Below are 25,865 nucleotides of genomic sequence, written 5' to 3'. Positions count from 1 at the left end.
ATAGACTTCTCTGTAAAATTTTAGGCTCTTCAATATAAAATACAAGACACATTCATAAAATCTATATTTTATTTTGATAAAATCCTTATAAATATAAAAGAATTGAGTCAACTCTACTGTTTACAATATGTAAGAAATATGTAAAACTTCTGTTTACAATATGAAGCAGTAGCCTTATTCCTTCCTCTTCTGAGACCAACAAATCCTTTGTATCCTTCCTGCAATTTGTAAACATTTTTTACACATTCTGTAGCTACTCACATAACAGGGAAACATATGAGATCCAATCCTAAGTCTAAAAAAGACAGTGAAAACATACAACACTCTCTCACTTTTCCTTTTAGTGCTGCTAAATGGCTTTTTTTTTCTCCAATGATCTGTGTTCTTTTCTTCAGAAAGTATTCAAAAGGCATTGGGAGGCCTTCCAGAATATAACAGCTATATTCTGGGGAGGAGAAAACAAGGAATTCTACATATCCTAAATTAAGATAAAATATCTATATCTCTATGTCTAATTTATTGTTCTAAAACAGCATTTATTGTTCTAAAAAGTCAATCCCGATTGATTTCCCTTATGTTTGTTCATCTAAGATCAAATGACCTACTGAGGTAAAAGGCAGAGCATATAAAACCTATTTAAAAATTAATTCAAGGAGAGCAGTTATGGAAGACAAATTTGTCAGAAGTACTACTGTGTTAGTTCCTGCCAGTAAAACCTCTAGCTGCCTCTTTCAGGTATCACTCACTGGATTTCACTATATAGTTCTCACAGCTTAAGAGTAAATCTAATTCTATCCTAAGCTATATCCTATGGCATGTTCATTAATAAAAATATTTGGTGTAAAAAACCCCAATCATATTGAGATAAAAAAAGGTCCTGAGAGAAACACTGGCTCAAGTCAACTCATAAAGACAGATGTTTCAACATATTGCTACTGAGGGCTGAGCTTTTTATTAGATGTTGACTTGATTCCAATTTCTTTGGCTCTCTCTAACTATTCTCTTTGGTCTTGGAATATAAGTGCAACCACTGAAGTTCACCTATGACAGCAGAACATCAGCCAGCACCTTGACACATTCTATGCCTGGGCAGCACTGTGCTCCACAGTGAGAGCAGAGGTAAGCAGCACGTGGTTCACACCGCAGCATGCAACAGTCTGGAACAACAGCTACCCCTGCCTCTTGATATTAAGTGGCAAAAGTCTGATGCTACATGGATATAGTGTAATAATCCCTTATTCTTTACCAAGTGCAATAAACTGGACTTAGGCACAAACAGCTCCCTCTATGCCCTTCCACCTTGCAGTTTTCAGGTTTCAGGACAATTTTATCTTGTGACATTTTGGAATTCAGGAATACCTAATCAACCTGACATGATCTTGTAATATACAAAATCCTTACTATTTGCTTTAAAAAAACTATCAATCAGTACATGATTACTGCTATGAAGCAGCCAGAATAACAGAATCATATAAATATCTGTTTTACTTAAATGCTGCTAGTCATTACTGCTTTTTGTAGAAAAGTAAGTATGGTATTGCAAAAATCAGCAACGAAATTACATCATTCTTGAAATATTTTTTTCTTGACAAATGCAATGTGAGGTTTATGCAGAAGCTAAATGTTATGTTAGAGACCAGAAGACTAATCCCAGAACATCCTATACTGTCAATAATACCAAAGATCTTGTTCAGTGATTTGGTAGCAAAATCTGGACAACTCCTTCCCCACATTTGACCCTTATGATTAGCAGTGACCTTTGTGTCTGCAATGCTGATGGCTCAGTGCTTCCAATGCACTCAAACCCAGTCAGACCTGTTAACATCAACGAACCTGTGATAACTCCAGACATACTTGCCTGTAAGAAATGACTGCATGGAAACCACTAACAACTATTGGTTAAAACAAAAAAATCAAAACATCACAAAGTATATTAACTATTAAAATGAATTCAGCCTTTGATTTCAGAGGGAGCCTACTCTGGATTTACTCCTTCAATTCCTTCTGACTTCTCGTCCCCTCAGAGGCTGGGGAGGCCGGAAGTTTCTCAGCAAGCAGCAGGCGGCCTCATCCTCAGCAGTGCTCAGGAGGCTGCGGAATTTGGCCAGCTGTAACCAAAAGAGATGTAAGGTTCAGCAGAAAACCCTCATGTCAATACTCATGAAAAAGCATGTAAATAAAAAAGACACTTGTCACTTTTTTTACACCTGAAAGAACAAACTGTATTTTATGAAGTCATGAGGGGAATGGCAATTTCACCATTTCTATCCTTGTAAATGAAAAAGGATGACTACTGAGAAAATATCCCAAAATACATGGAAGTGTGCATAAGGATTACTTGTTTCCTTTATTCACACTTTGTCTTCCACAACCTGGTCTAAACCAGGAAGAGTTTGTACCTTTTTAGATGGATTTCATAGTTTGGAGATTCTGAAATGCTTTTTGCCAGAAGATAAGATTATGTTTCTTATCATACAAACAATCTGTGTATGTTTCCTTCTTCAAAGAGTATATTCACAATTAACCTGGAATTGCAGGTATGGTGCTACAGAAAGCTTCTGCAACTATCCCTTACTCAAACCTGGAGAGATTCTAAATTCTTCCCTTGTGAAGCACTTGTTCATAACTTCCAGGAAAGCACTTATTCAAAACTCCGCATATGCTGATCTCAGCAGAAACCCCACCAGAGTTCCATGTCTAAACCTTGGGAAATATGAGGCTGATTTCTGATCTATGTATAGAATTTCGTTTAATTTCTAATCTTTCCAATAGTTACTATTTCTATATACTACTTTACTTCCCTCCTAGGTTACCAAAGGCAGGACAGCACAAAAACTATTCCATTATATTAGAACATTTAATTGTAATGGCACATTGCATTGTAATGACATTGAGAGCAAAAAATGTCAGTGCTACCTTGCTTCACCCCATTCTGAAGCTGATGTTTGTAATTTAGGGTCCTGTAAGTTTCTGAAAACTTAAAAGCTATTTTTAATTTCTTTCAACCTGAAAAGTGCAACAAAATGTCTGTAGTAAACTCTAAAGCCCTAAAGAAATAGAAACTTGAGGAATAAAATTAAATGGTAGAACAGTAGATCAGTGCTGACTGACCAGTCACAATGGTGGACATTACTGGAAACAAACACTTTAGCTGCATGCATGTTTATATTTGATAATACTACTCTAATACATAAGATACAGCTAAAGTTTATGAAAAATGACTAATAAAGGATCACTACACTTTCCTACACCATGTTCCCTGAGCCTGTTACATGTGGCTGTTTATATACAGCATTTCACATTTTTGAATGTATTAATTACAGATTTACCCATTTATGTACATCATTTCACATTTTAGAATGTATTTATTATAGATTTCCCCAAATAAGAAGCTTTTAACCTGAAAAATGGCTTTTCTTTGGAAAGTTGATACCTTAACACAAGTTTTCAATTCTAGATCCAAACACACTGCAGCGAGCCTTAGAAAGCCAGATTGAGGGGAGTGAGGAAGAGATACACATGAGAAAAATACACACATTGAGCAAATAAATGACTTCAAGTCAGTTGCAAACAGAAATTTGAGGTTTTCTAACAAACAACCCATTCAGAGAACTGTCTTAACATTTTTAGCAAAGACTGAAGTCACCATTTCTGCTGAGTATGTGTTCTCTATTCAGAAATACTTTACACCTAAGAGGATCAGCCCGCTGGGTGTCACTGTTGCAAGGTTAAAATTCAGTATGAAGCTTTAACAAGAAATGTAAATAGACTCTTTTTATGTTGAATCACAGCTTTCCTAAAACAGCCTAGCACAGCCCAAACTTATTACAGCAGTATTCCCTTTTTACACTTCTAGTAAATTCATCAAGTTTATGTATTTAAAATGCAAGAAGATATTTACTACTTGTCTGCCAGATAAAAATGCCAAAGATGAGGTTTCAGCAGGATATGCAAATAATTAAATCAATTGGAATTCCAGAATTTCTAAGCATCATAAGAACTCTTTTTTTAAGTTCCCTATGGATTATTTTTGTTTATTAATTGTTAAAGTATGCAGATTCTTTTTAAAAATGAATAATAAATAGCTGTTAGAGCAAGAAAGGCAACTAGTCAGAATGAATTTGATATACAAATTTTGACTTTTGAAAATCTTGTAAGGTCTGCAGTGCCAAGGTCTGCAAAAACCCATAATTTTGGGTGGCATTTACAATTTTCATTCTTACAGAAGCAATATTTCCATAACAGTGAAAAATCCAAAGATACCTGCTCAGAACAAACACTTATGGGCTCTCTCAGAACAATCCAGATGACACTCTCAAGAAGTGGTGGAACAGTGAGAGAGCCAAAGTAAGTCCAGTAGTCCAGAGACTTGGGAAGCAGACAGCTGGGATCAAAGTTTGTGAATAGTGCTTTTTTTCCCTGGAAAGGAATAAAATAAATACCAGGGCAACATTATTTAAAAGCAAGAGGCCAAAGCAAATCATGCCAAAGGAGGTAGAGCTTGTTCCGCTGCCAAGTGGGCTGGCAGCATCTTGAGTGGTGACAGGAGGTCCTCATCACTGCCCTTCTGGCAAGGTCTTAGCTCAGTGACAGCTTTGCTGTGACTTTCCTTGATGCCAGCAGGACACCATGAAAGGTGTCCTGTTAGCACAGACTCCCTTAAGTTACAGATGACCATGAGATGGAAGTTGTGGGGAGAAGTCAGAAGATGTTACACTTTCAACATGGTCACTGTGAGGCTGGCAGAGTAACCCCACAGATTACTGCCACATGCTTCCCTCCCCACTCACTCCTCCCAGGAGTTACTTCTGCTTCTGCTTGTACTGGATACCAGGACACAGATGTCTGTCTGAACATCATGTTGAAAGTCTGGCTGATTTCTCTCACACAAACAACAGGTTATTTCTTACCCTGTACCTCAGCAAAACAGGGAAGGAAGTATTTCCCTCATCATTTTTACAACTTTCCATGAAGTATGTTTTTCCCCTGTTACTATCCTCATAGCAACAGATTTATCAGAGACTGGGTTCTGTGAGGAATTAGCTGTTTGCTCTGATCTTTTACTGTGTAAAAATTATTTTTTGTCTATTTAGTTTTCAACTTAAACAGAATGCACATAAACTGTCTCAAATCAGGTATCAATAACTAGGGATAAGGAAACATGAAGATGCAGGGAGTAGAGGCCAGGTTTCAAAAAATAAAAAACTCTACCAAAAAGCCACAACCCCCCCCCAAAAAAAACCAAACCAAACCAAAACAAAACAAAAAAACAAAAACAAAAAAACCCCAAACAAACAAACAAAAAACCAAACCAAACAACAACAACAACAACAAAAAACAAAAACAAAACCAAAAGAAAACAACAAAAAACCCCCAAAAAACAAACAAACAAACAAAAAAAAAGCCCAAACAAAAGCAACCACCAATATTAGCTAGTATTCTTTTAGAAGCACTTGTTCACCTTGATTCTGATGGTGTCCAAGCGGTCAGTAATCTTGTTCAGCTGAGGGTTACATTCACCAATCTATTAACACCAAAGAAAAATGAAACACTGGAGCTCCAGAGAAAAGCAACAAAAATTAATAAAAAAGCAAATGGATGATGAAACTGCTTCATATATCTGAAGTGACTGAAAGATCTGATGCATTTAATGAGTACAAGCCTGTGACTAGCTGGTCCTTAGAAATAATACTGGTCATAAAGAAGATTCTCTTCCTTGCTAATAGTATTCTGGCTATTCATAGAAATTACTTCACCTACAAAAGAATGACAAACTTTTCACTACAGGTGAATAGAAACCATTTATCTTTCATGTTTTAATATGTGGGATATTAAAAGTTACAGACTAACATCAGAAATTTAAACTGCTTATAACATTGAAAACAACATTCTTATGTGACAACATTCCAGACTGAATTTGTATGCTAAGAAATCCAGTGACACCTCCTTTGAGTAATTGTAATACAAACTGGAAAGACAGAATTACTGAATTGCTGAAGCAGTTCTTTGCAACTGCTGCATGGAATGGCTTTCTGATTGTGCCAGCACCAGTACGAGCTGTTCTCAGGAAGCCGTGTCAGCCACCAGAAACCACAGAATTTACCAAAGCCCTATCTTATGCCATAGATTGTGAGAATTCCCCATCTGCTTCTTCATACAGAATTCAGTGAAGCTGTTGCACAAATTTAATCTTAGAACAGGTGGAGAAGGCAAAAAAGGTATAAAATAATTATTAGGAAATTCTCCTGTTTCTGTCTTTGCATTATTTTATTATTATTATTTTATTGAAGAAACAACCAGCTCAGAAACAAGCCATTAAAAAAACAATTAAATCAAGCTGTCCCCCTAAAGGAACATGCTAGTCAAGAACAAGTTACTGGGATCCAAATGGGGGCAGCTGAATTTAATTCCATATCTAATATTGTTTGGGTTTGCAGTCTAGGCAAACTGAAGAGTTTGACTGTCTTGGAAAATCTATTAAACTTATATTTTTATTCTTAAAGGAAGCACAGCTTTCTATATTGGCAGCTAAACACTATGAAGGAAATAAGTATAAGATAACAAGTATCTCTTTAGCTACTTACACAAACCATCACCATTATCTCTTTGGGCTCATAATGCAGATTTATTATGAGGGCTGAAGCATTCTCTTCTTACCTTCAGAAATACAGCCATGACTGCTAGTCCATCTGACTGACAAGCTGCCTCAACAAAACTGGAATACTTCTCTGCATTCCAATGGACCACATGAAGCTGAAAAGCAAGAGACAAAGACAGCATCAACTCTCACTGAACTCAAGTAATGGCAAATAATACAACTTTATTGGGTTTGACACTCTATTTCACTCTTTTGTATGCAGAATCAGTCAGTGTTCCAAATGCAGATATTTCATGAAATCAATAAATATGTAGCTGACGCAAATGGCAAAAGCATTTCCAGTGGCTAAGATTATTAAAATTTAGCAGCAATTGGCATACAACAGTGCCTGTCAAATTGCTGTTGGGTCCCCAGATTTTGAACTGAGAAGTTAAGACAAAAAAAAGCCAATGGTTATATAACTAGAGGTTTAAAATCCATTTTTAGTACAGCTGATTTTAAAAAGTGATTGGAATTCATGAGGATGTCATTTGTATTTTACTCCTCTTTTTCTTTAATCAAGCTTTCAGCAACATTAATCATCTACATAAATAGCAGAAAACAGGCAAATACACATTAAACTTGCACTGACCCCTTTTCCCTTGTTTAGCTTAAGGGAACATCAGCATTTAATTTCTGACACTTTTCAAATGTTATTTTGTATGACTACCAGTAGTGACACCCTTACGAGCAGCTTGATTATTTCAGGTTTGAGTATCTGCATTTCCAACATGCATTAGTCTGGAAGTGTCCTGTCATATTTGCTTAAGAAGCTTAAAGACACTACCCAGCCAGGAGGGAAGAGGAAAAGCCTGTGATGTCTATTTCCATGACACTTAAGTACCTCCTGGCAAATTAGGTTTCCTAAATCCTGACAACACTTCATGATGGGAGTCCTGGTTTCCAAGAAGTTCCAGGTTGTTCCAGCCTTGAGCAATGGTCTGACTGCCACACTGAAGAGAGCACACTTACACAGCACTTAACTCTAACTACTTCACAAACATTAATTGCTTTCACAAATCCTCAATGGATTAGTAAATCTTATTACACATAATTTTTAGTTAAAGATGCTCAGAAGCAGGATGTGAGATTGGCTTTTCTAAAATTGGTGACCATCTTTTCAGATGTTGAAGATGCTTCAAGAATGCTGAAAAACAACTCATTGAATGACTTAAATTGGGATGAACCCAAGAAAAAAAAGGCTTCCTTTTGGAATATAGCACCTATTGGACAAGTAAAGTAAGAACAATTTAGGAAAGCTGAAACTGCTTTAAAGGATTTCTATGTGAAGCAACATAGCTGCATGGCTGAAATAGGGTTCTAGGGATTGATAGATTTTTATTCTAAATATCAATCCTTCCTTAACCTCTATAATTTTCAATTTTCCATATCTAAAAATGGAACTCTTACATGGTCTTACTTGACATCAATTTTTTAAGCATTTGGGCTCTAAAGTGCTGAAACATTACTTGCAGCAAGTAAGGAATCCCAGTGTTGTCAATATTAATACATGTACAACCACAATGACACGCATGCTGTCTCATAGCTTTAGAAATCCTTGAAGGAAAGTTGCTAAGAATATCATACAGTAAACCAGGAGAACACAGTCCACTAAACCTTTCTCAAGTGCATTAATATCCTGGGGTTCATAGTGTCTGCACTGCTCTCTATTACAAATTCACAGAACCTATGTTGAACAACTTTTAAACAATTACATTTTTACATACGCAAAAAGGAAACAGATACTCACAGTCAGAAATTACCTTTATTGTGGATTTGGGAAAAAAAAATACCATCATCAAAAACAACCCAACAAAGGATAAAAAGGAAAATTCCCACAGCTACTAAAATCCCACTCCCACTCCCTCATAGCTTTGCCAAAAATCCCCCAGAAGGTAACCCTCCAAAAACCAGAGCCCCCAAATGGAGTGTGAAACACTTTTGGGTACAGACCCGTTCTCAATGTCTTGTGACTTCTCTAAGGAATATATCCTGTCTTACCACCGCAGTGTCACAGCAGCTTGTGAAGAGACCTTGATCAGACCGTATGTTGTCACAGAGAATGCAGCCATGGATCCTTTCTGCTTCCTGGAGGGCTTAAGAGCCAAACTTTGCAGTCTTCTTTACCTGTACATTAATTCTTTCTTCAATTCAGTCGATGCTTTTTCTTCAAAACTTGCACATCTTCCTTACAAAGGTGAGCACTTAAAACATTTTCATGTCTCCTTCTGAGGCATTTTCTTTTGTGTGAACAATATTCAGAAGCCTTGGTTTTAATTCTGAGTTTCTTATCCCACAGCCAAAGTGACATCTAGAGAGCTTCTTGTGGAGGGTTACCCAATCAACAGGTAACAGAAAGGCTTTTAGACTGGCTAGAAATTCAGGGATATTTTCTCCTTCCATTTGGTTTCTTAGATGGGAAACATATATTTTCTCAGCTAGAAATTTGGGTTTGGTACTCAATGGCTTTAAAGCACCTCTATTAATTCTTTATATTCCATCTCACCTGGTTCCTGTGGAAAACATAAGCCTTTAAACACTGCAAATGTCACTTTTCCCCATTAGTGTTAGAAAACCAATCTTTTTTCCTGATCAGTATCTCTTATAGCATTTCCAGTAAAATCTGGTCACACCACAGTGCATACATTACATATTTTTCTTCTGTAGTATTATGCTTTTTATTTGTCCATTTATTTTTACACTTTTTACTTCTTTTAACCCCAGAAAACTCTGACACTGTCTGAATCATATGTTTTTAAAGATATCAATCTCCTGAAAATATTCCATGTTACTTCCATTTGCAAAGAGGAATCTCATACTGAGAACTTCCTCCTGCAGGTTACTCAAATACACCAAAGGAGACAGAGCAGGAGTGAATGCTCTGTGCCAGAGGAGATGATGCACTTCTCCCTTTGGCACACCACCTCCACTGAAGCACAGTATCCCACAGACAGCAGCCACCCCACAGACAGCAGGCATCCCATAAATATTAAACCATAGTTCTCAAAGTCATAACCACGACATTGCTAAGTGCACCACAAAATACAACGTTCCTAAGTCTTGCATAAACTTTACACTACAGAGGCTCCAAATCCAACAATTCTGTGGTTTGCCATTGAAGATGACTTTGAAAATGTTCTCCAAGGAGGAAATAATGAAAGTTTAAAATAACTCTTGGAACACTAAGTCTTGCTCTTATCAAACTCTTGTCTTCTGTACTCCTTTTTTAATCCTCTGCAAAGCTTTCAAAGAGGTTCTCCTTTGAGAAAGGACCAACATGCAACAATTCAGGAAGACCACTTGCCTTTCAATAAAATGAGGGGAAGATGAAAAGCAGGAAGAGGAAGGGCAACATTATTCTTGCAATGGAAAACTAGTCACAAGCTTAGAGGTACAGATGACTCCACGTAAAGCCTTACCTCTGCTGCATACTTCATCCCATCCACCGTGTGCTCAGAGCCAGCTTCATCATTGGATCCCCAGTGGAAGTGAATCTGGCGCAGCCTGTAGGTCCCGCTGAGTGGCCCCCCAGTCAGCACTGGAAACCCAAGCAGAGGAAAAAGCTTCACTGAGAGAACGGGAGTCTCTATCAACCATCCTCTAACCTCACACCAGACTTCAGTCTTCGGATACTCCTCTGCTCCTGATCACAAGTTGTCTCAGACGGCTTTCCATTTCTTGGAAGTACTACAGAAACCCTCACCTGTCAAGGATATGACTATGAAAATTGCATTTATGGGCAGATTAGTGGGTTATGGCCCACTAAAGGGTATGCTGCTATTGTCAAGGTTGGATATTTCTCAGAGAATGGGAAAATACTTCTATTTTTCAACACTCAGGAGCTTCCTCTCTTGATTATATTCAAAAGAATCACTAAGAAATTAAGCTCAAAATATAGGTTTTATGAATAAAGAGCATGATCATAAAAATGTAATGTCAGCAGAATATTTTCATCTTTGAAATTTGGTGGAAAATAGGAAGAGCTTAAATTTTCAGGGCTCTTTCCTTCATTTGCAACTAGATCCAGTTATATCAGATTGAAGTCTGAGGAAAAGGAGCTTATATTAACATAAATAAAATTAAGCCAATGTTACATGTGCATTGTACAACTGCAATATTACTGACAATTACCCAGGGCTGGAAAGCACATCCTATGAGGAGCAACTTTGTACTTTGGGTTTTTCTAGTTTGGAGAAAAGGAGGCTGAGGGGTGTCCTCACTGCTCTCTACTTCTTTGGAGGTGAAGCAGAGAGGGAGCTGCAGGTCTCTTGTCTCAAGTATCCAGTGACAGGACTCATGGGTAAGGCTCAAAGCTGTTCCAGGGAAGATTTAAACTGGATGCTAGGTAGCATTTCTTTACCATGATGGTGGTCAAACATTGGAACAATCTTCTTAGAAAGGCTGTCAAAGCCCCAGGCTTATAAGAGTTTAAGAGGCATTTGGACAATGCCCTTCACAACATCCTTTAACTTTTGCTTAGCCCTGAACTGCTCAGGCAGTTGGACAAGATGATTACTGCAGGGCCCTTCCACCTGAAAGAGGCTACTCTATTCTATTCTTTTCTACTCTATACTGTTCTTTCTACTTCTATTCTGTTCTGTTCTAATTCTATTCAAACTAACATGTATATGGGTGAGCTTTTCACTATTTTGCTTTTGCAAGCACTCGTAATTTTCTTGTCAGACTTAGAATCAAAATATCTTTTCACAGAGCCCAGAATGTGAATTACACTCAGAGAGATTCCTTATTCACAGCGAAACAAATCACTCCACCTTTACCATGATGGTGGTCAAACATTGGAACAATCTTCTTAGAAAGGCTGTCAAAGCCCCAGGCTTATAAGAGTTTAAGAGGCATTTGGACAATGCCCTTCACAACATCCTTTAACTTTTGGTTAGCCCTGAACTGCTCAGGCAGTTGGACAAGATGATTACTGCAGGGCCCTTCCACCTGAAAGAGGCTACTCTATTCTATTCTTTTCTACTCCATACTGTTCTTTCTATTTCTATTCTGTTCTGTTCTAATTCTATTCAAACTAACATGCATATGGGTGAGCTTTTCATTATTTTGCTTTTGCAAGCACTCGTAATTTTCTCGTCAGACTTAGAATAAAAATATCTTTTCACAGATAAGAAAATTCACAGAATGTGAATTACACTCAGAGAGATTCCTTATTCACAGCAAAACAAATAATTTCAATCTCCCAGCTCTGTATGTCCTCTGAGCATTTGGGAATCAGTCTGGAATAGTTTACTGGCTCATTACAGAAATTTTAAATACTTCTATTTTTCAACACTCAGGAGCTTCCTCTCTTGATTATATTCAAAAGAATCACTAAGAAATTAAGCTCAAAATATAGGTTTTATGAATAAAGAGCATGATCATAAAAATGTAATGTCAGCAGAATATTTTCATCTTTGAAATTTGGTGGAAAATAGGAAGAGCTTAAATTTTCAGGGCTCTTTCCTTCATTTGCAACTAGATCCAGTTATATCAGATTGAAGTCTGAGGAAAAGGAGCTTATATTAACATAAATAAAATTAAGCCAATGTTACATGTGCATTGTACAACTGCAATATTACTGACAATTACCCAGGGCTGGAAAGCACATCCTATGAGGAGCAACTTTGTACTTTGGGTTTTTCTAGTTTGGAGAAAAGGAGGCTGAGGGGTGTCCTCACTGCTCTCTACTTCTTTGGAGGTGAAGCAGAGAGGGAGCTGCAGGTCTCTTGTCTCAAGTATCCAGTGACAGGACTCATGGGTAAGGCTCAAAGCTGTTCCAGGGAAGATTTAAACTGGATGCTAGGTAGCATTTCTTTACCATGATGGCGGTCAAACATTGGAACAATCTTCTTAGAAAGGCTGTCAAAGCCCCAGGCTTATAAGAGTTTAAGAGGCATTTGGACAATGCCCTTCACAACATCCTTTAACTTTTGGTTAGCCCTGAACTGCTCAGGCAGTTGGACAAGATGATTACTGCAGGGCCCTTCCAACTGAAAGAGGCTACTCTATTCTATTCTTTTCTACTCTATACTGTTCTTTCTACTTCTATTCTGTTCTGTTCTAATTCTATTCAAACTAACATGTATATGGGTGAGCTTTTCACTATTTTGCTTTTGCAAGCACTCGTAATTTTCTTGTCAGACTTAGAATCAAAATATCTTTTCACAGAGCCCAGAATGTGAATTACACTCAGAGAGATTCCTTATTCACAGCAAAACAAATAATTTCAATCTCCCAGCTCTGTATGTCCTCTGAGCATTTGGGAATCAGTCTGGAATAGTTTACTGGCTCATTACAGAAATTTTAAGGGGAAATGAGTGGAGATTTAACCAGATGTTTTTTAAATTAAGAGCAGTAGGGAGGACAATAGCAATTTTTTCTCTTTTCTAGGTTCAGTGCAAAACCTACACTTTCTTAGGAACAAAATACACCAAGTAAAGACAAAAGAAGAATTTTTATGTTGCCTATTTGCTAACACAAGTAGCTTGGATAATGAAAAAGAACTGTGACTGTTTATCCTGGGGAAAAATATTTAACTTCCTTAAAGCTTCAACTCAAAAAACATGCATTTACACAGCCTATAAACTTAGCAAACACAGGAGATGGGGGTCAGTGGCACTTAAATTCTTTCTTTTAAGGACTGTAAACTTTGATGCAAATGACCCTAGAAAAGTGTAAAGATCAGTGTTCTAACTGGCTGAGGAAAAACTATTCTGTAGAAATGCACCAGCATGAAATACTTATGCTGAAAAATGTGGAAAGTGGCCTGTTGATGTATTTGTGCCACATTACACAGTGATGATAAAACCATTTCATTCCAACAGTAATTAAGGGAGAGGGTAGTCAGAAGTTTTTAAGGCAAATATCAGTATCTTGAATTTTGAAAAATATTGGAAGAAGATCAATAGAGCAATTTCAAAGAATGGAGCTAATATGGTACCAAAGAGCATAAACAGACTTACACAAACAGTTACAGACTTGACAGCCCAGTTCCAGTGTTGACCAAAGTGAGGAAATAGTTCATATAGGAGTCAGTTAATAATGCGTCAGAATGGTATGGTATTAGCATGGTATTTAGTACCAATTAATTTGATTTTTTTCAAGAAACCAAGACATGGCAGGAGTTCTTACTTCACACTGGTGCCCCAGAAGCCAAATTTGGGCCCTAGAAAATTCAGTATTTTTTGGGCAATGACCTGAAAGAAAACAAAAACAGTACTGATAAAGTTTGTCAGTGACAAATATTAGGGAAAATAGTGAATTACTCTATTCATTTTTGTGAACTGAAGAATCTGGTCCATGCATGGAAGACATGGTGTGTACTGAAGGAGAATGGGTATTCCATCTGTTAATTATCTGATCAACATCTCTCAGTGCTTTGCTATTATATGAACTATATCCTTGGAGATATGGCCTGGGGAAAGCAGTAAGAGGAGGATCGCATTACCATTGCTTTGGTACCAGGGGAAGCCTAGAGAAGCCTAGAGAAACATTGCTCAGGCCCTGTCACTTCATGAAAGGAGTAAAGAGAGTGGAAGAGGTTCTTGGTGTATTCACATTCATTAACTTTTTTCTTTTAAACTGTGAGGGTAATTAACAATTAGAACAACTTACCAAAGGCTGTGGTAGGTTCAGCATCGCTGGAAAATTTGAAATCAAGATTGTATATTTTTCTAAGAGATGTGCTTTAGTTCACCAGCATCTACTAGGCTCGAAGCAGAGATTAATTCTGGGAAGTTCCACGGCATCTGACACAAGGTCAGACTGATCATTGATGGTCAGCTGGTGGCTTTCAGGCAACATCCAATGTTGATAGAAAGTTTAAAACTAAGACTGTTCAGGGAACAAAAAAATGACGGTCTCCATCTCTGTCTCTCCCTCTTGCCACTATGAGCTAATAAGTCCTCAGGACTAAGGGTTCATCAAAAATTAGTCTCTCTCTGGCTTTGATGCTTGTGAAAGCATCATATGGTCTTGAATCCTCAGCTAAGCCTCACACAGCCACAAAATTATTTTATTGCTTGAAGATTCTGCATTCCTACAGCTTGAAGAGGAGGCATGCTGACTTGCCCAAAATCCAAGAGAAGGTTTCAAAGATGAAGGCAGTAACATTACAAAGACTATGATACACCAGAGAACTTCTAAATAAGAATTATTGTTGGCAAAAAGGGAAGCTATACACCCCTGGAAAAGACTTGGGCAATAATACTTTTCAGAGAAGAAAAGGGATTACTTGGGATCTATTTCACTTGTTCTGTATCGGCTCTTACTTGTCATAAGAAGTCCAAGAATAGGTCGTAAAAAGGGGAAAAACATATAACCAAACCTGAAGCTAAATTCAGATAAGAGATTTGAGCGATTCGGTTGGAATGAACCTGTAATGAGACACAAAGGATTCATCTGCAGTGAGAGAGAGAGAGCAGCATTTGAAAAATTGTAAACAACACTGTTCAAACAGGGGATTGGCACTATCCAGTTGGTGGGGGTGGATAAAACCACTCCTGTAAGTAGGGAATCCCAACACTTGCTGAGAAACACAACCTCGAACTTGTGTCCAAATATGTTCCCACACTGCATCATGCTGAAAGACAGGGAAAAAGGAATCTCTCATCCAGAGGAGCAAAGCCCTACTGTTAATAAGGAGTTCATATCCAGCAGTGAGATGTGCCCAGGCTGTAGGTATTCTATTTAGGAATTGGTGGAGGAAGTTACAGTGCAAGACTAAAGGAACAAACCTGATTTGTTGACGGTGTCATCAAACTCCACACTGGTGGAGTGCCCGTTGTTAAGGATGATTTTAGCAGAAGCTGGATCATAACTGGGATTTAGAGGACGGAGGGAGGGATCATACTTGGTTTCCTCAGTTTTGATGTCGATGGGTGACTGACGGTCTCCATTAGCGACAGGAAAAACCTCCTTCCAGTGGGCAGGCCCTGCAATGCATTGGAGGAGAAGTCTAAATTGCTGACAGCACCCTCATTCTTATGAAATAAAACTCTACTTGAATTGTCCTCATCTGCATCTTTTACATTCAAAAAGGATGCATCAGGAAAACACAGATCAAAATATTCAGCTACTTTTGCTGCATCATATTGCAATAACAGTTCTCTGGACCCCTTCATATACCCAGTAAGACTAAGCTATGAACAAGACAGATAAAACAAATGATCATTCAAATCAGGCATCCTGTATCCAACAGGCACTATGTCCCAATAAATTTTTGACATGCCATTTTTGCCTAATATCATGTCTCATTGTGTCTTGAAGGATTACCTCTTTTCTATGCAAATCCCTGTATTAAGAATTATTTATGTCTTATTCAAAAGTGATGTGAGAACACATATTCCACTGATCACTGTGAATGAGATGGGGAGATGTCAAAAAAGGTGACTGGTGATGTCAGAAAATGCTGAGTGGAGCCTGATGGCAGTGGCTGGAACCTAAACCCTGCTGCACCTCTGCTCACCTCCTCCCAGGCACCAACTGTGCACACCAGCTGTCACAAAGAAGAATGACTGTCACCCTTTAATCATGAAGTGTCCATGCACACAGGCACACATACACACACACTAGTGTAGCACTGACAAAATCAAAAAACAAGAACAATCAGGACAGTGGTGCCTGTGTGAGGTTTGTATTTCCAATGCCTTCAGCTGATGAGAGTAGATTGTCCAGACACAGATGCAGTGCCATTGACCCGACTTAGGTATAAATTATAGGACTAAAGAAGCTGTTAATCAATACTAGTCATCTCATCCTTCCTCTGTCCAAGCAAGCTAAGCCAAATGTCACCTGAAAAGCTAATAAATCAATAATATGGATATGAGAAAATAGCAAGTAACATCCTGAAAAAGTAAGAAAAGCTTCACTGATGTGTGAGTTATCTGTTGTTAATTACTAAGCATCAGAGTTCCCAATAATTCACAGTAAGAGTATACGTGCCATTGTTTAACCATATTTGCATAAGAGGGTAAAGAAAAATAGGAACAGTAAGTTGCCTGGGGAATATATTCTACAAAGACAGAAAACATTCCTTAGGATGGAAAGGAGGAGAGAGAAAGGGGAAAGTAGAAAGGAAAAAGAGAAAGGTGAAAGTCTGCAGGGCAAACAATCTTTCAGTATGTAGAATAGCACAGAACTTGTTTCTCCTCCAGGCTTATAATGGGTAAAAAGCATAATAAATCAATTGAGAGACTGGATATAAGAAATACTTAATATGAGCATCAGAATCTGGTCAAATAAAATCTGCATCACTGGAAATACTCATAACTAACTCCTTACACTGAAGATAACTGACCTCAGTGCAAAAAAAAAACTGGGTTTGGGTCTTTCTGGATGGCTTAGCACTTAAATAAAAATTATGACAAAAAAGGATGAAAACGTATGATCCAGTGGTTAGCCTAACATCAAAAGCTGTTAGATATTTTTCTTTCCTCAACTTCTATTGAAGTGAACACAGCTCAGAAACTCACAGGTGCTAAAAGCACCCGTGCACCCCGGCAGTAAATCAGGGAGGAAGCGCCCATGGGGCTGGGGGCTGCAGCTTGCACAGCACCTGGGCAGAGAATAATTCTCCTGTGAGAAGCACAGAAAAACAGAAGTGGGAAAAACTTGTCAAGAATAGCCTAAGACTTAAGCCTCAGAACAAAGATGACAGCCTTCAGTCTCAATTTTTAAAAAAGTACTTTCGTTAGTTACTTCATTAACTAAACTCAAAAAAAATAGATTCTAAGGCAGAAGATAAAAGTCCTACTGGTTTGAAACATAAAACTGTTTAAACATAATTCCTCTCATGAATGGTAATCAAAGCTATTCAATATTCTAACTACATACAGTTTAGACTATAATTTTAATTGTGTTTAGATCCCAATACCCTATAGTTAGGGATGCAACACAAAATTTTATTTATAAGAAGCCCCACTTCATAATTTATACCTCACTACTGTGATTCGGAACTCCTAGAAGAAGTTTATTGCTACTTAATTTTAATAATTCTAATAGTCCTTAACTGAGAACAGCCAAAAATATATTTATGTGTTAACTACTTGGTCTCGTATTGCTCTGTCACAGAAATAACTATAGTTATTTGAATTAAATAATATGGATGACTTGCATTAAGAAATAATACAAAGTTGTCAAAAAGAGGACTCAAGGCTGTGATTCTGTCATTACCTAATTATTGAACAGTAATATTCAGTTCTAAAATGACATTATTGCTGGTTTGGCACTTGTTCTTGGCTCAGATGACCAAAATACTGGTTTGTTATGGTCTTAAACATCTACCAGTAACCAAACTACCAGACATCTGACCTTTCAAAGTATACAGGAAAGTATCAAGAAACTTCAACTCATTTTATACAAGTAGGTTATATCAACAGATATTCCTTACTAGGCAATCTACCCACAATCTAGTACAATTATCATGCTTTTGTCACTCTAGGAAAACTGACTCAATTTCTACAGACCACAGCCCAATGCACACTTTGTGTATGACTGTTGTAAAAAAAAGTCATAAGGGGAAAGTAGAAAGGAAAAAGAGAAAGGTGAAAGTCTGCAGGGCAAACAATCTTTCAGTATGTAGAAAAGCACAGAACTTGTTTCTCCTCCAGGCTTATAATGGGTAAAAAGCATAATAAATCAATTGAGAGACTGGATATAAGAAATACTTAATATGAGCACCAGAATCTGGTCAAATAAAATCTGCATCACTGGAAATCCTCATAACTACCTCCTTACACTGAAGATAACTGACGTCAGTGCAAAAACTGGGTTTGGGTCTTTCTGGATGGCTTAGCACTTAACTAAAAATTATGACAAAAAAGGATGAAAACGCATGATCCAGTGGTTAGCCTAACATCAAAAGCTGTTAGATATTTTTCTTTCCTCAACTTCTATTGAAGTGAACACAGCTCAGAAACTCACAGGTGCTAAAAGCACCCGTGCACCCCGGCAGTAAATCAGGGAGGAAGCGCCCATGGGGCTGGGGGCTGCAGCTTGCACAGCACCTGGGCAGAGAATAATTCTCCTGTGAGAAGCACAGAAAAACAGAAGTGGGAAAAACTTGTCAAGAATAGCCTAAGACTTAAGCCTCAGAACAAAGATTACAGCCTTCAGTCTCAATTTTTAAAAAAGTACTTTCGTTAGTTACTTCATTAACTAAACTCAAAAAAAATAGATTCTAAGGCAGAAGATAAAAGTCCTACTGGTTTGAAACATAAAACTGTTTAAACATAATTCCTCTCATGAATGGTAATCAAAGCTATTCAATATTCTAACTACATACAGTTTAGACTATAATTTTAATTGTGTTTAGATCCCAATACCCTATAGTTAGGGATGCAACACAAAATTTTATTTATAAGAAGCCCCACTTCATAATTTATACCTCACTACTGTGATTCGGAACTCCTAGAAGAAGTTTATTGCTACTTAATTTTAATAATTCTAATAGTCCTTAACTGAGAACAGCCAAAAATATATTTATGTGTTAACTACTTGGTCTCGTATTGCTCTGTCACAGAAATAACTATAGTTATTTGAATTAAATAATATGGATGACTTGCATTAAGAAATAATACAAAGTTGTCAAAAAGAGGACTCAAGGCTGTGATTCTGTCATTACCTAATTATTGAACAGTAATATTCAGTTCTAAAATGACATTATTGCTGGTTTGGCACTTGTTCTTGGCTCAGATGACCAAAATACTGGTTTGTTATGGTCTTAAACATCTACCAGGATTTGGAACTCCTAGAAAAAGTTTATTGCTATTTAATTTTAATAATTCTAATAGTCCTTAACTGAGAACAGCCAAAAATATATTTATGTGCTTAACTACTTGGTCTCCTATTGCTCTGTTACAGAAATAACTATAGTTATTTGAATTAAATAATATGGATGACTTGCATTAAGAAATAATACAAAGTTGTCAAAAAGAGGACCCAAGGCTGTGATTCTGTCACTACTTAATTATTTAACAGTAATAGTCAGTTCTAAAATGACATTATTGCTGGTTTGGCACTTGTTCTTGGCTCAGATGACCAAAATACTGGTTTGCTATGGTGATTAAACATCTACAAATAACCAAACTACCAGACATCTGACCTTTCAAAGTATACAGGAAAGTATCAAGAAACTTCAACTCATTTTATACAAGTAGGTTATATCAACAGATATTCCTTACTAGGCAATCTACCCACAATCTAGTACAATTATCATGCTTTTGTCACTCTAGGAAAACTGACTCAATTTCTACAGACCACAGCCCAATGCACACTTTGTGTATGACTGTTGTAAAAAAAAGTCATTACTGTTGAAAGAGATACTCAAATGCATGTCATATAATCAGATTTAAGCCAGCTGTGTCCTCAGAAGAAATTGAAAATTTCTTCTGAATTAGATGTCTCCATATTAAAATAATGTACACTTTAGTTTTCTAAATATGCACTTTCAGACACATCCAGGGAGTAGAACTCATTAATTCACCTCCTTTCATTTTTTTCCTTTACTGAATGAAAGTGATTAATATACCCATCTTTGAACTTATAAAAGCCTCTTCTGCTGTTGGGAAAATGTTCTCTTGCTAGAGGCAATTTTCTAGTAGTTCTTAACAATCAAAGCTATTGTGACTGAGATTTATGACAAAAAACTGAACCATCTGCTCTGAAGATTTCTTGCCTTTATTTTGGACACAGCATTACCACAGGCAATGAATTGTCTGACACTTTTAGGTCAGACAATCACTGCACGTACCACTCACCAGCACTGCACACAGCCAGTTAATGAAACAGGTCTCACAGTGAAGGCAGTTAGGAATTTGGCAGGAAAGAGAACTCACTATAGCACCTCTCAGTGTTGCATTTTGATCCAGATGAAGCTAAAGATTACAAATTTCATCAACAGAACAACTTGAGATAAGCCCAGTGAAGACACTAGAGGATACTGTTGAATTCCAGTGAGCCTCTATATGTGCATAAACGGAGCACGTACAGGTGAAAAGGTGTTAGGGTTTGGGGTTTTTTCATAGTTTGTTATTATATACAGAAAATTCATTATTTGAATGACCTTGACAGGATCACATCCTCATTTATTTCTAAAGATAATCCATTGCCCAGTTTATCAATCACAGAGTGCTTAAATTTATAAACTCAGGCTTGCAAGTAATTTGATTGCATATTAGGTTGCAGTAAGATGAGCTCAAACAAAATCAATTAAAAATTTATGGGTAAAGTTAAGCACCTTTTTAAAAGCAGATATTGAAATGATGTAATTATTCTCAGAAAGAAAAAATGTATTAGGAGTTATGGCTCAACTAAAGTATCTTAAAGGTCTTTTGCAATCTAAATGATTCTATGAATTAATATTCCTTTTATTTACAAAATGCCTCAGCATTACTGTAGTAACTAGATCAAGAGAAATTTTTGCTGTAACAAACAATAATTCCCATATATTTAATTAAACATATAGTAAACTAAAGTAAATTGATTTCCCGCTGTGGTCCCTTCCAACCTTACTCATTCTTTGATTTTCCTTTTAATGAAAGCAATTCCCTGTAAAAGAAAAAGGACTCAAGGGGCAAGAACTTTCCCATCCTGACAGGAACCTTGAGCAACAGTGAAAAGCATGCATGACGCCACACTGAAGCCAGTCTTCAAGATTTCAGTATTATGTCTCTACAGATAAGCAACATCAGAACTGTGAGGTAAGAAAAGTGGCAAGAAAGCAAAGGCCAAGATTTTCACAGAAATAAAATAATGCCTTCATTCATTTCAGAAATAAATAGGTGCACCAAAGTAACCGAGAACTTCTGCATTAGGTGTGCAAAGGCCAAGATTTTCACAGAAATAAAATAATGCCTTCATTCATTTCAGAAATAGGTGCACCAAAGTAACTGAGAACTTCTGCATCAGGTGTATGTGACAAGACACTGGTAGCTGGGAGGCTGCAGGTGTGGCTTCTGTGAGAAGCTGCTGAAGCTTTCCCCCTGTCCAGTAGAGCCAGTGCCAGCTGGCTCCAGGATGGACCCACTGCTGGACAAGGCTGGGCTCATCAGGGACAGTGCTAGCACCTCTGGGTAACAGATTTAAGAAGGGGAAAAATTTACTGTGCAACAGCAACTGAAAGAGAGAAGTAAGAATATGGGAAAGAAACAGCTCTGCAGACACCAAGAGGAAGGGGAGGACATGGTCCCAGACCCTGAGCAGAGATTCCCCGCACCATAGTGAAGACCATGGTGAGGCAGCTGTGCCCTGTATGGAGGCCCACAGTGAAGGAGAGATCCACCTGCAGTGCATGGAGGGTCCCAACTGGAGAAGGTGGATGTGTCTTGAAGGAAGTTATGACTTCATGGACAGCCTACACTGGAACAGGCTCCTGGCAGGACCCCATAGGAAGCCCAAGCTGGAGCAGGTTTGTTGGCAGGACTTTGGGTCCCTTGGGGAATCCATGCTGGAGCAGTCTGTGAAAAACTACAGCCTGTGGGAAGCCCTCACATTGGAAAAATTCATGGAAGGCTGTTTCCATGGGAGGGACCCCATGCTGGAGCAGGGGCAGAGTGTGAGTTGTCCTGCCACTGAAGAGAAGGGAGAAGCAGAGTCAACATGTGATGAACTGACCACAGCTGGTGCAGGAGAGGACATAGAGAAAATCAGGAGTGAAGGTGGGCCTGGGATAAAGGGAGGGTTGGAGGGAAGGTGATTTAAAGATTTTATTTTCTCATTACCTTACTCTGATTTGATAAGCAACAAATAAAACTAATTTCCCCAAGGCAAGTCTGTTTTGCCTAGGAAAACAACTGGAGAGTGATCTCCCTCTGTCCTTATCTTAACCCCTGAGCCTTTCAGTCTATTTTTTTCTCCCCTATCCAGCTGAGGAGGGGAGTGATACAGTGGGCACCTGGTGTCCAGCTGGGGTCAATCCCCAAATCTTTTAATTCTTTACCTATCAGTGAGCCATGTCCTTAAACACAGATATTCCACACATGTATGTTTTAATATTGGCCAGTTTAAGCACATAATGATTTATGTTGTGACTATTTCAAGTAGCAATTGCAGAACTCAGAGTGAACACAGATGTTTTTTTCAACTCTTTGGCAGTCAACCATACTATATACCTGCATCACATTTAATTAATTCAATTTATTTCTGTCTGAATTGCAAAAGGTAATCTTAGTTTCAGAAAAACTGTTTTCAAGCCCATGAAGGTAAACAAAAATTTTCAACAATCAGAGCAATTTCCTTCATTTGCTACTCAATTAAACAATAATAACAAGCAGAATCAGTAAAATAAATGCAGTATAAGAGAAAAAGATGAGAAATAAAACTGATGCTAGGGAAGAGCACTGAAGTGTTTGATATCCACGCCTCCCTCCTCTCACCTCCTGTGAAAGGTGCAGTGAAGGGGATGGACTGATGAGAAACTATCCATCCCACAGCTGCTGTGGGGCTCCAAGAAAGAAGTGAAAGGCAGACTCCACCTCAAATATGTTACCAGGCAGGCAGTAAATAGAGTTTTATAGGAGAGACAGGGCCTCAAGCAAGGTCCAGGGCCACCCCAGTAGACATTCTGGTGGCCTCCCCTCTCTATAAGTTGAGAATAGCAAACAAGAAGAGATAGGATAAGGAAAAGAAAGTGGGCTTCTTATCTGGGCAGTGCAGGTGAAGCTCAAAACATAGAAACGTATGGAGAAAAAAATTTGAAAAACAAGACCCATTTACGTCTTCAGGGGAGGGGTAGGGCAGACTGCACAACAGCAGATAACACACCCAATCATTGCAACATTCCTGTGATCCACCACCACCACCCAGTTTTTCAGGAAAAGTACATCCATCCAGAAAAGATGGAACAACAGGGCCAGGAAGGAAAGGTAGTACTTGCACAAACAGTATTCCAAAGTCTAAGTAATAATATACACAAAGCATATTCTTATAGGCATTAGTATATGCAAATATATAGCTGTCTCCTTTTACTGTCACAGCATTTCGTTTCTTTGTGTACAGACAATATAAGATATTACATCAGAGTTGAGCCTACAATTTACAAAAACATTTTTATTTCTACTTGCATAACTTGTGAGACTGTCTGCACACTGGAGCAGCGTTTGCATGACTGAAGATGCAAAACAGAGCCAAGTCTTTAAGCCTGCTGATGAGCCCATCTTGGGACTTCAAAGACTGACAAGATGAAGGAAACCACTGAACAACTAAAATCCAAAAGCATCACCTCTTAGGTGCATAGTTATGCATTTAAATAACCCAGTCAAGTAACTAGGATTTCCCACCGTGTAGAAGCAGAGCAGAGCTGGAACCAGAGAAGCACTGCTGGTACAGCAGTTCCGATCAGTGCAGCTGTCAGCCACGTACTCGATCTGTGCACGCAACTGTTCAGCTAAAGGAGAGAACGAAATCCCAGCGGGAGCGCGGCAGACCCGACCCGGAGCCAAGCCCGGCGCGGCTCTGCAGGCGATGCCGCACGCACGGACACCTCTCAGCCACCTGCCTTGCAGAATGCCGAGACAAAAATCGGCTCGCTCTCACGCTGCAGAGCATTTCAGCTCACCCAGCTCTCCTGAGGGCGCGGGAGCTGCCGAGCCCAGGGGCGGGAAGTGCCCGCGGGACCCCGCTGGCCGCCCCGACGGCCCCGGCCGCTGTTCCCTACCGTTGTGCTCGTCGTATCCCCAGTGCAGCATGGCTCTGCTCTCCTGCCGGCACGGCACGGCACGGCACGGCACAGGACGGAACGGGACGGCACGGGACAGGACAGGATGGGCTGGGATGGGATAGGACGGGCTGGGGCGGGAGAGGCGGCTGCGCCCGATTTGAAGGCGACGCGCGGCGACGCCCCGATCCTGGGGCGCTGATAAGGAGACCTGCAGCGCTCCGGCCTCCTGGCCCGTCCGTGCCTGTTGTTGCCCCAAGCGCTTGGTCACCCAGGCTCCCCCCAGCACCGTCGGGGTGGCCCGGGGGATGCAGTGCCATCCCTCAAGAGCCCGCTCCAACAGAGGGAAGGTGGCTCCACCAGCCCCCGTCCCCCAGAGCAGGAGTTGTGCGGCAGTGCCCATTCCTGGGTCCACCCGCCACTCCCAAAGTAAAGCCAAGTCCGCACCGCTGCATCCCCTCCCGTTTGTCTCCCAGGGGTGTAAACCCAATTCCCTTTGGAATAACCCGCAGGAAGATTTCACGTTTCCCCAAGCGGGGCCGTGAGGCAGAAGCGTGTCCCACCACCAACTGGGAGTTTATCCAAGCTCCGCGTGTGCCGGGGGCTGCCCGTGGGCAGGTGCTTGTGGCAACGCGCAGCTTTGGACTCGGCGCTCGGGCTGCGGGCGCGCGTCAAGGAGCTCTCAGCCTTCCCGTGCTGAAAAAGCTGGCTGCGAAGGCGCAGGAGAGGCAAGCAGGGCCGGGGCCAAGGCTGACCCCGGGACCGGACAGGGACAGGGACAGGGACGGGGCAGCGCCACACCGCCAGCACCGCTCCCCGCTGCGGCTCCACAGCGCCCAGCCGAGGCGGCGCACGCCCCCTGGCGGCCCCGCGCGGCGCTGTGGGCCATTGGCGGCTCCTCGCGTCACAGCCCGTGTGACGTCACCCATCCGCGCGCCGCCGCCGCCATGGGCAAGAGCCGCGGCGGGGCCGCCAAGGCCGGCAGCGTGTTCCGCATCGCCCGCAGCGGCGTCCTCAGGGCCAAGGCCAAGGGCAAGGCGCGGCCCGTCACCTCCGGGCTGAAGCAGGTGAGTGCTGCGGCGGGAGGAGACGCTGGCTGGGCTGCGGCAGCGCCCCACCACGGGGAGGGCCCCGGCGCTGCTGCAGCGCCCGCGGGAGGCCTCGGCCCGGCGGCGTTTCCTCCTGTTGGACCTCGCTGCGCGGCGCAGCAAGCGCTCGGGGGTGATTAAATCGAGCTGGGTTAGGGGCAGTGTGCGTCCGGCACAAAACGGCAAAGTGCACGGTTTTCCCCCGAAAATTAGGTTTGTATGTGGAAAAACTGTATGTGTCATCTGCAAAAGGAGGAGCACAAGAAGTTCATTTGACTAATCTGCAGGCATATGCACACAGGAAGCATCCGGCTGTGCTTGAGGGGTGTCGTTTGGGAAGTGCCTGATGGTATCTCGCCTCGTCCTCGGGATGCGATGCTAAAGGGCGCATCAGCAGTTCAGTTCGCGCTCACTGGACTGCATTCACAGCGTCGCTGAGCGTGTAATTCAGGGTACAGATTAACAAAATGCCTTGGTCCAAACC

At 40.0% G+C, this 25,865-nt stretch overlaps 1 protein-coding gene across 3 annotated transcripts; it reads right to left on the bottom strand.

Annotated features, from left to right (window-relative positions):
- Positions 1–47: 47 nt before the first annotated feature.
- LOC120495766 (carbonic anhydrase 13-like) lies at positions 48–24,829 on the bottom strand. Of its 3 annotated transcripts, none has more exons than XM_039695605.1 (7): positions 24,195–24,829; positions 15,376–15,573; positions 10,057–10,175; positions 6,658–6,753; positions 5,462–5,524; positions 4,264–4,419; positions 48–2,108 (listed from the first exon to the last, which is right to left on the bottom strand). In XM_039695605.1, the coding sequence occupies exons 1-7, from the start codon at positions 24,694–24,696 to the stop codon at positions 1,995–1,997; spliced, it is 1,248 nt and encodes a 415-aa protein (XP_039551539.1). In that variant the 5' UTR covers positions 24,697–24,829; the 3' UTR covers positions 48–1,994. The 3 variants fall into 3 exon arrangements, with proteins under 3 accessions (XP_039551539.1, XP_039551540.1, XP_039551541.1); XM_039695606.1 differs by having other exon boundaries at positions 24,294–24,829; XM_039695607.1 differs by lacking the exons at positions 15,376–15,573; positions 24,195–24,829 and adding exons at positions 13,772–13,836; positions 14,255–14,870.
- Between the last annotated feature and the right edge of the window lie 1,036 nt (positions 24,830–25,865).

This window comes from Passer montanus, unplaced genomic scaffold, assembly GCF_014805655.1.
Source record: "Passer montanus isolate IOZ18808 unplaced genomic scaffold, ASM1480565v1 scaffold90, whole genome shotgun sequence".
Lineage (NCBI taxonomy): Eukaryota > Metazoa > Chordata > Aves > Passeriformes > Passeridae > Passer > Passer montanus.
This window is presented reverse-complemented; position numbering and strand designations above follow the sequence as displayed.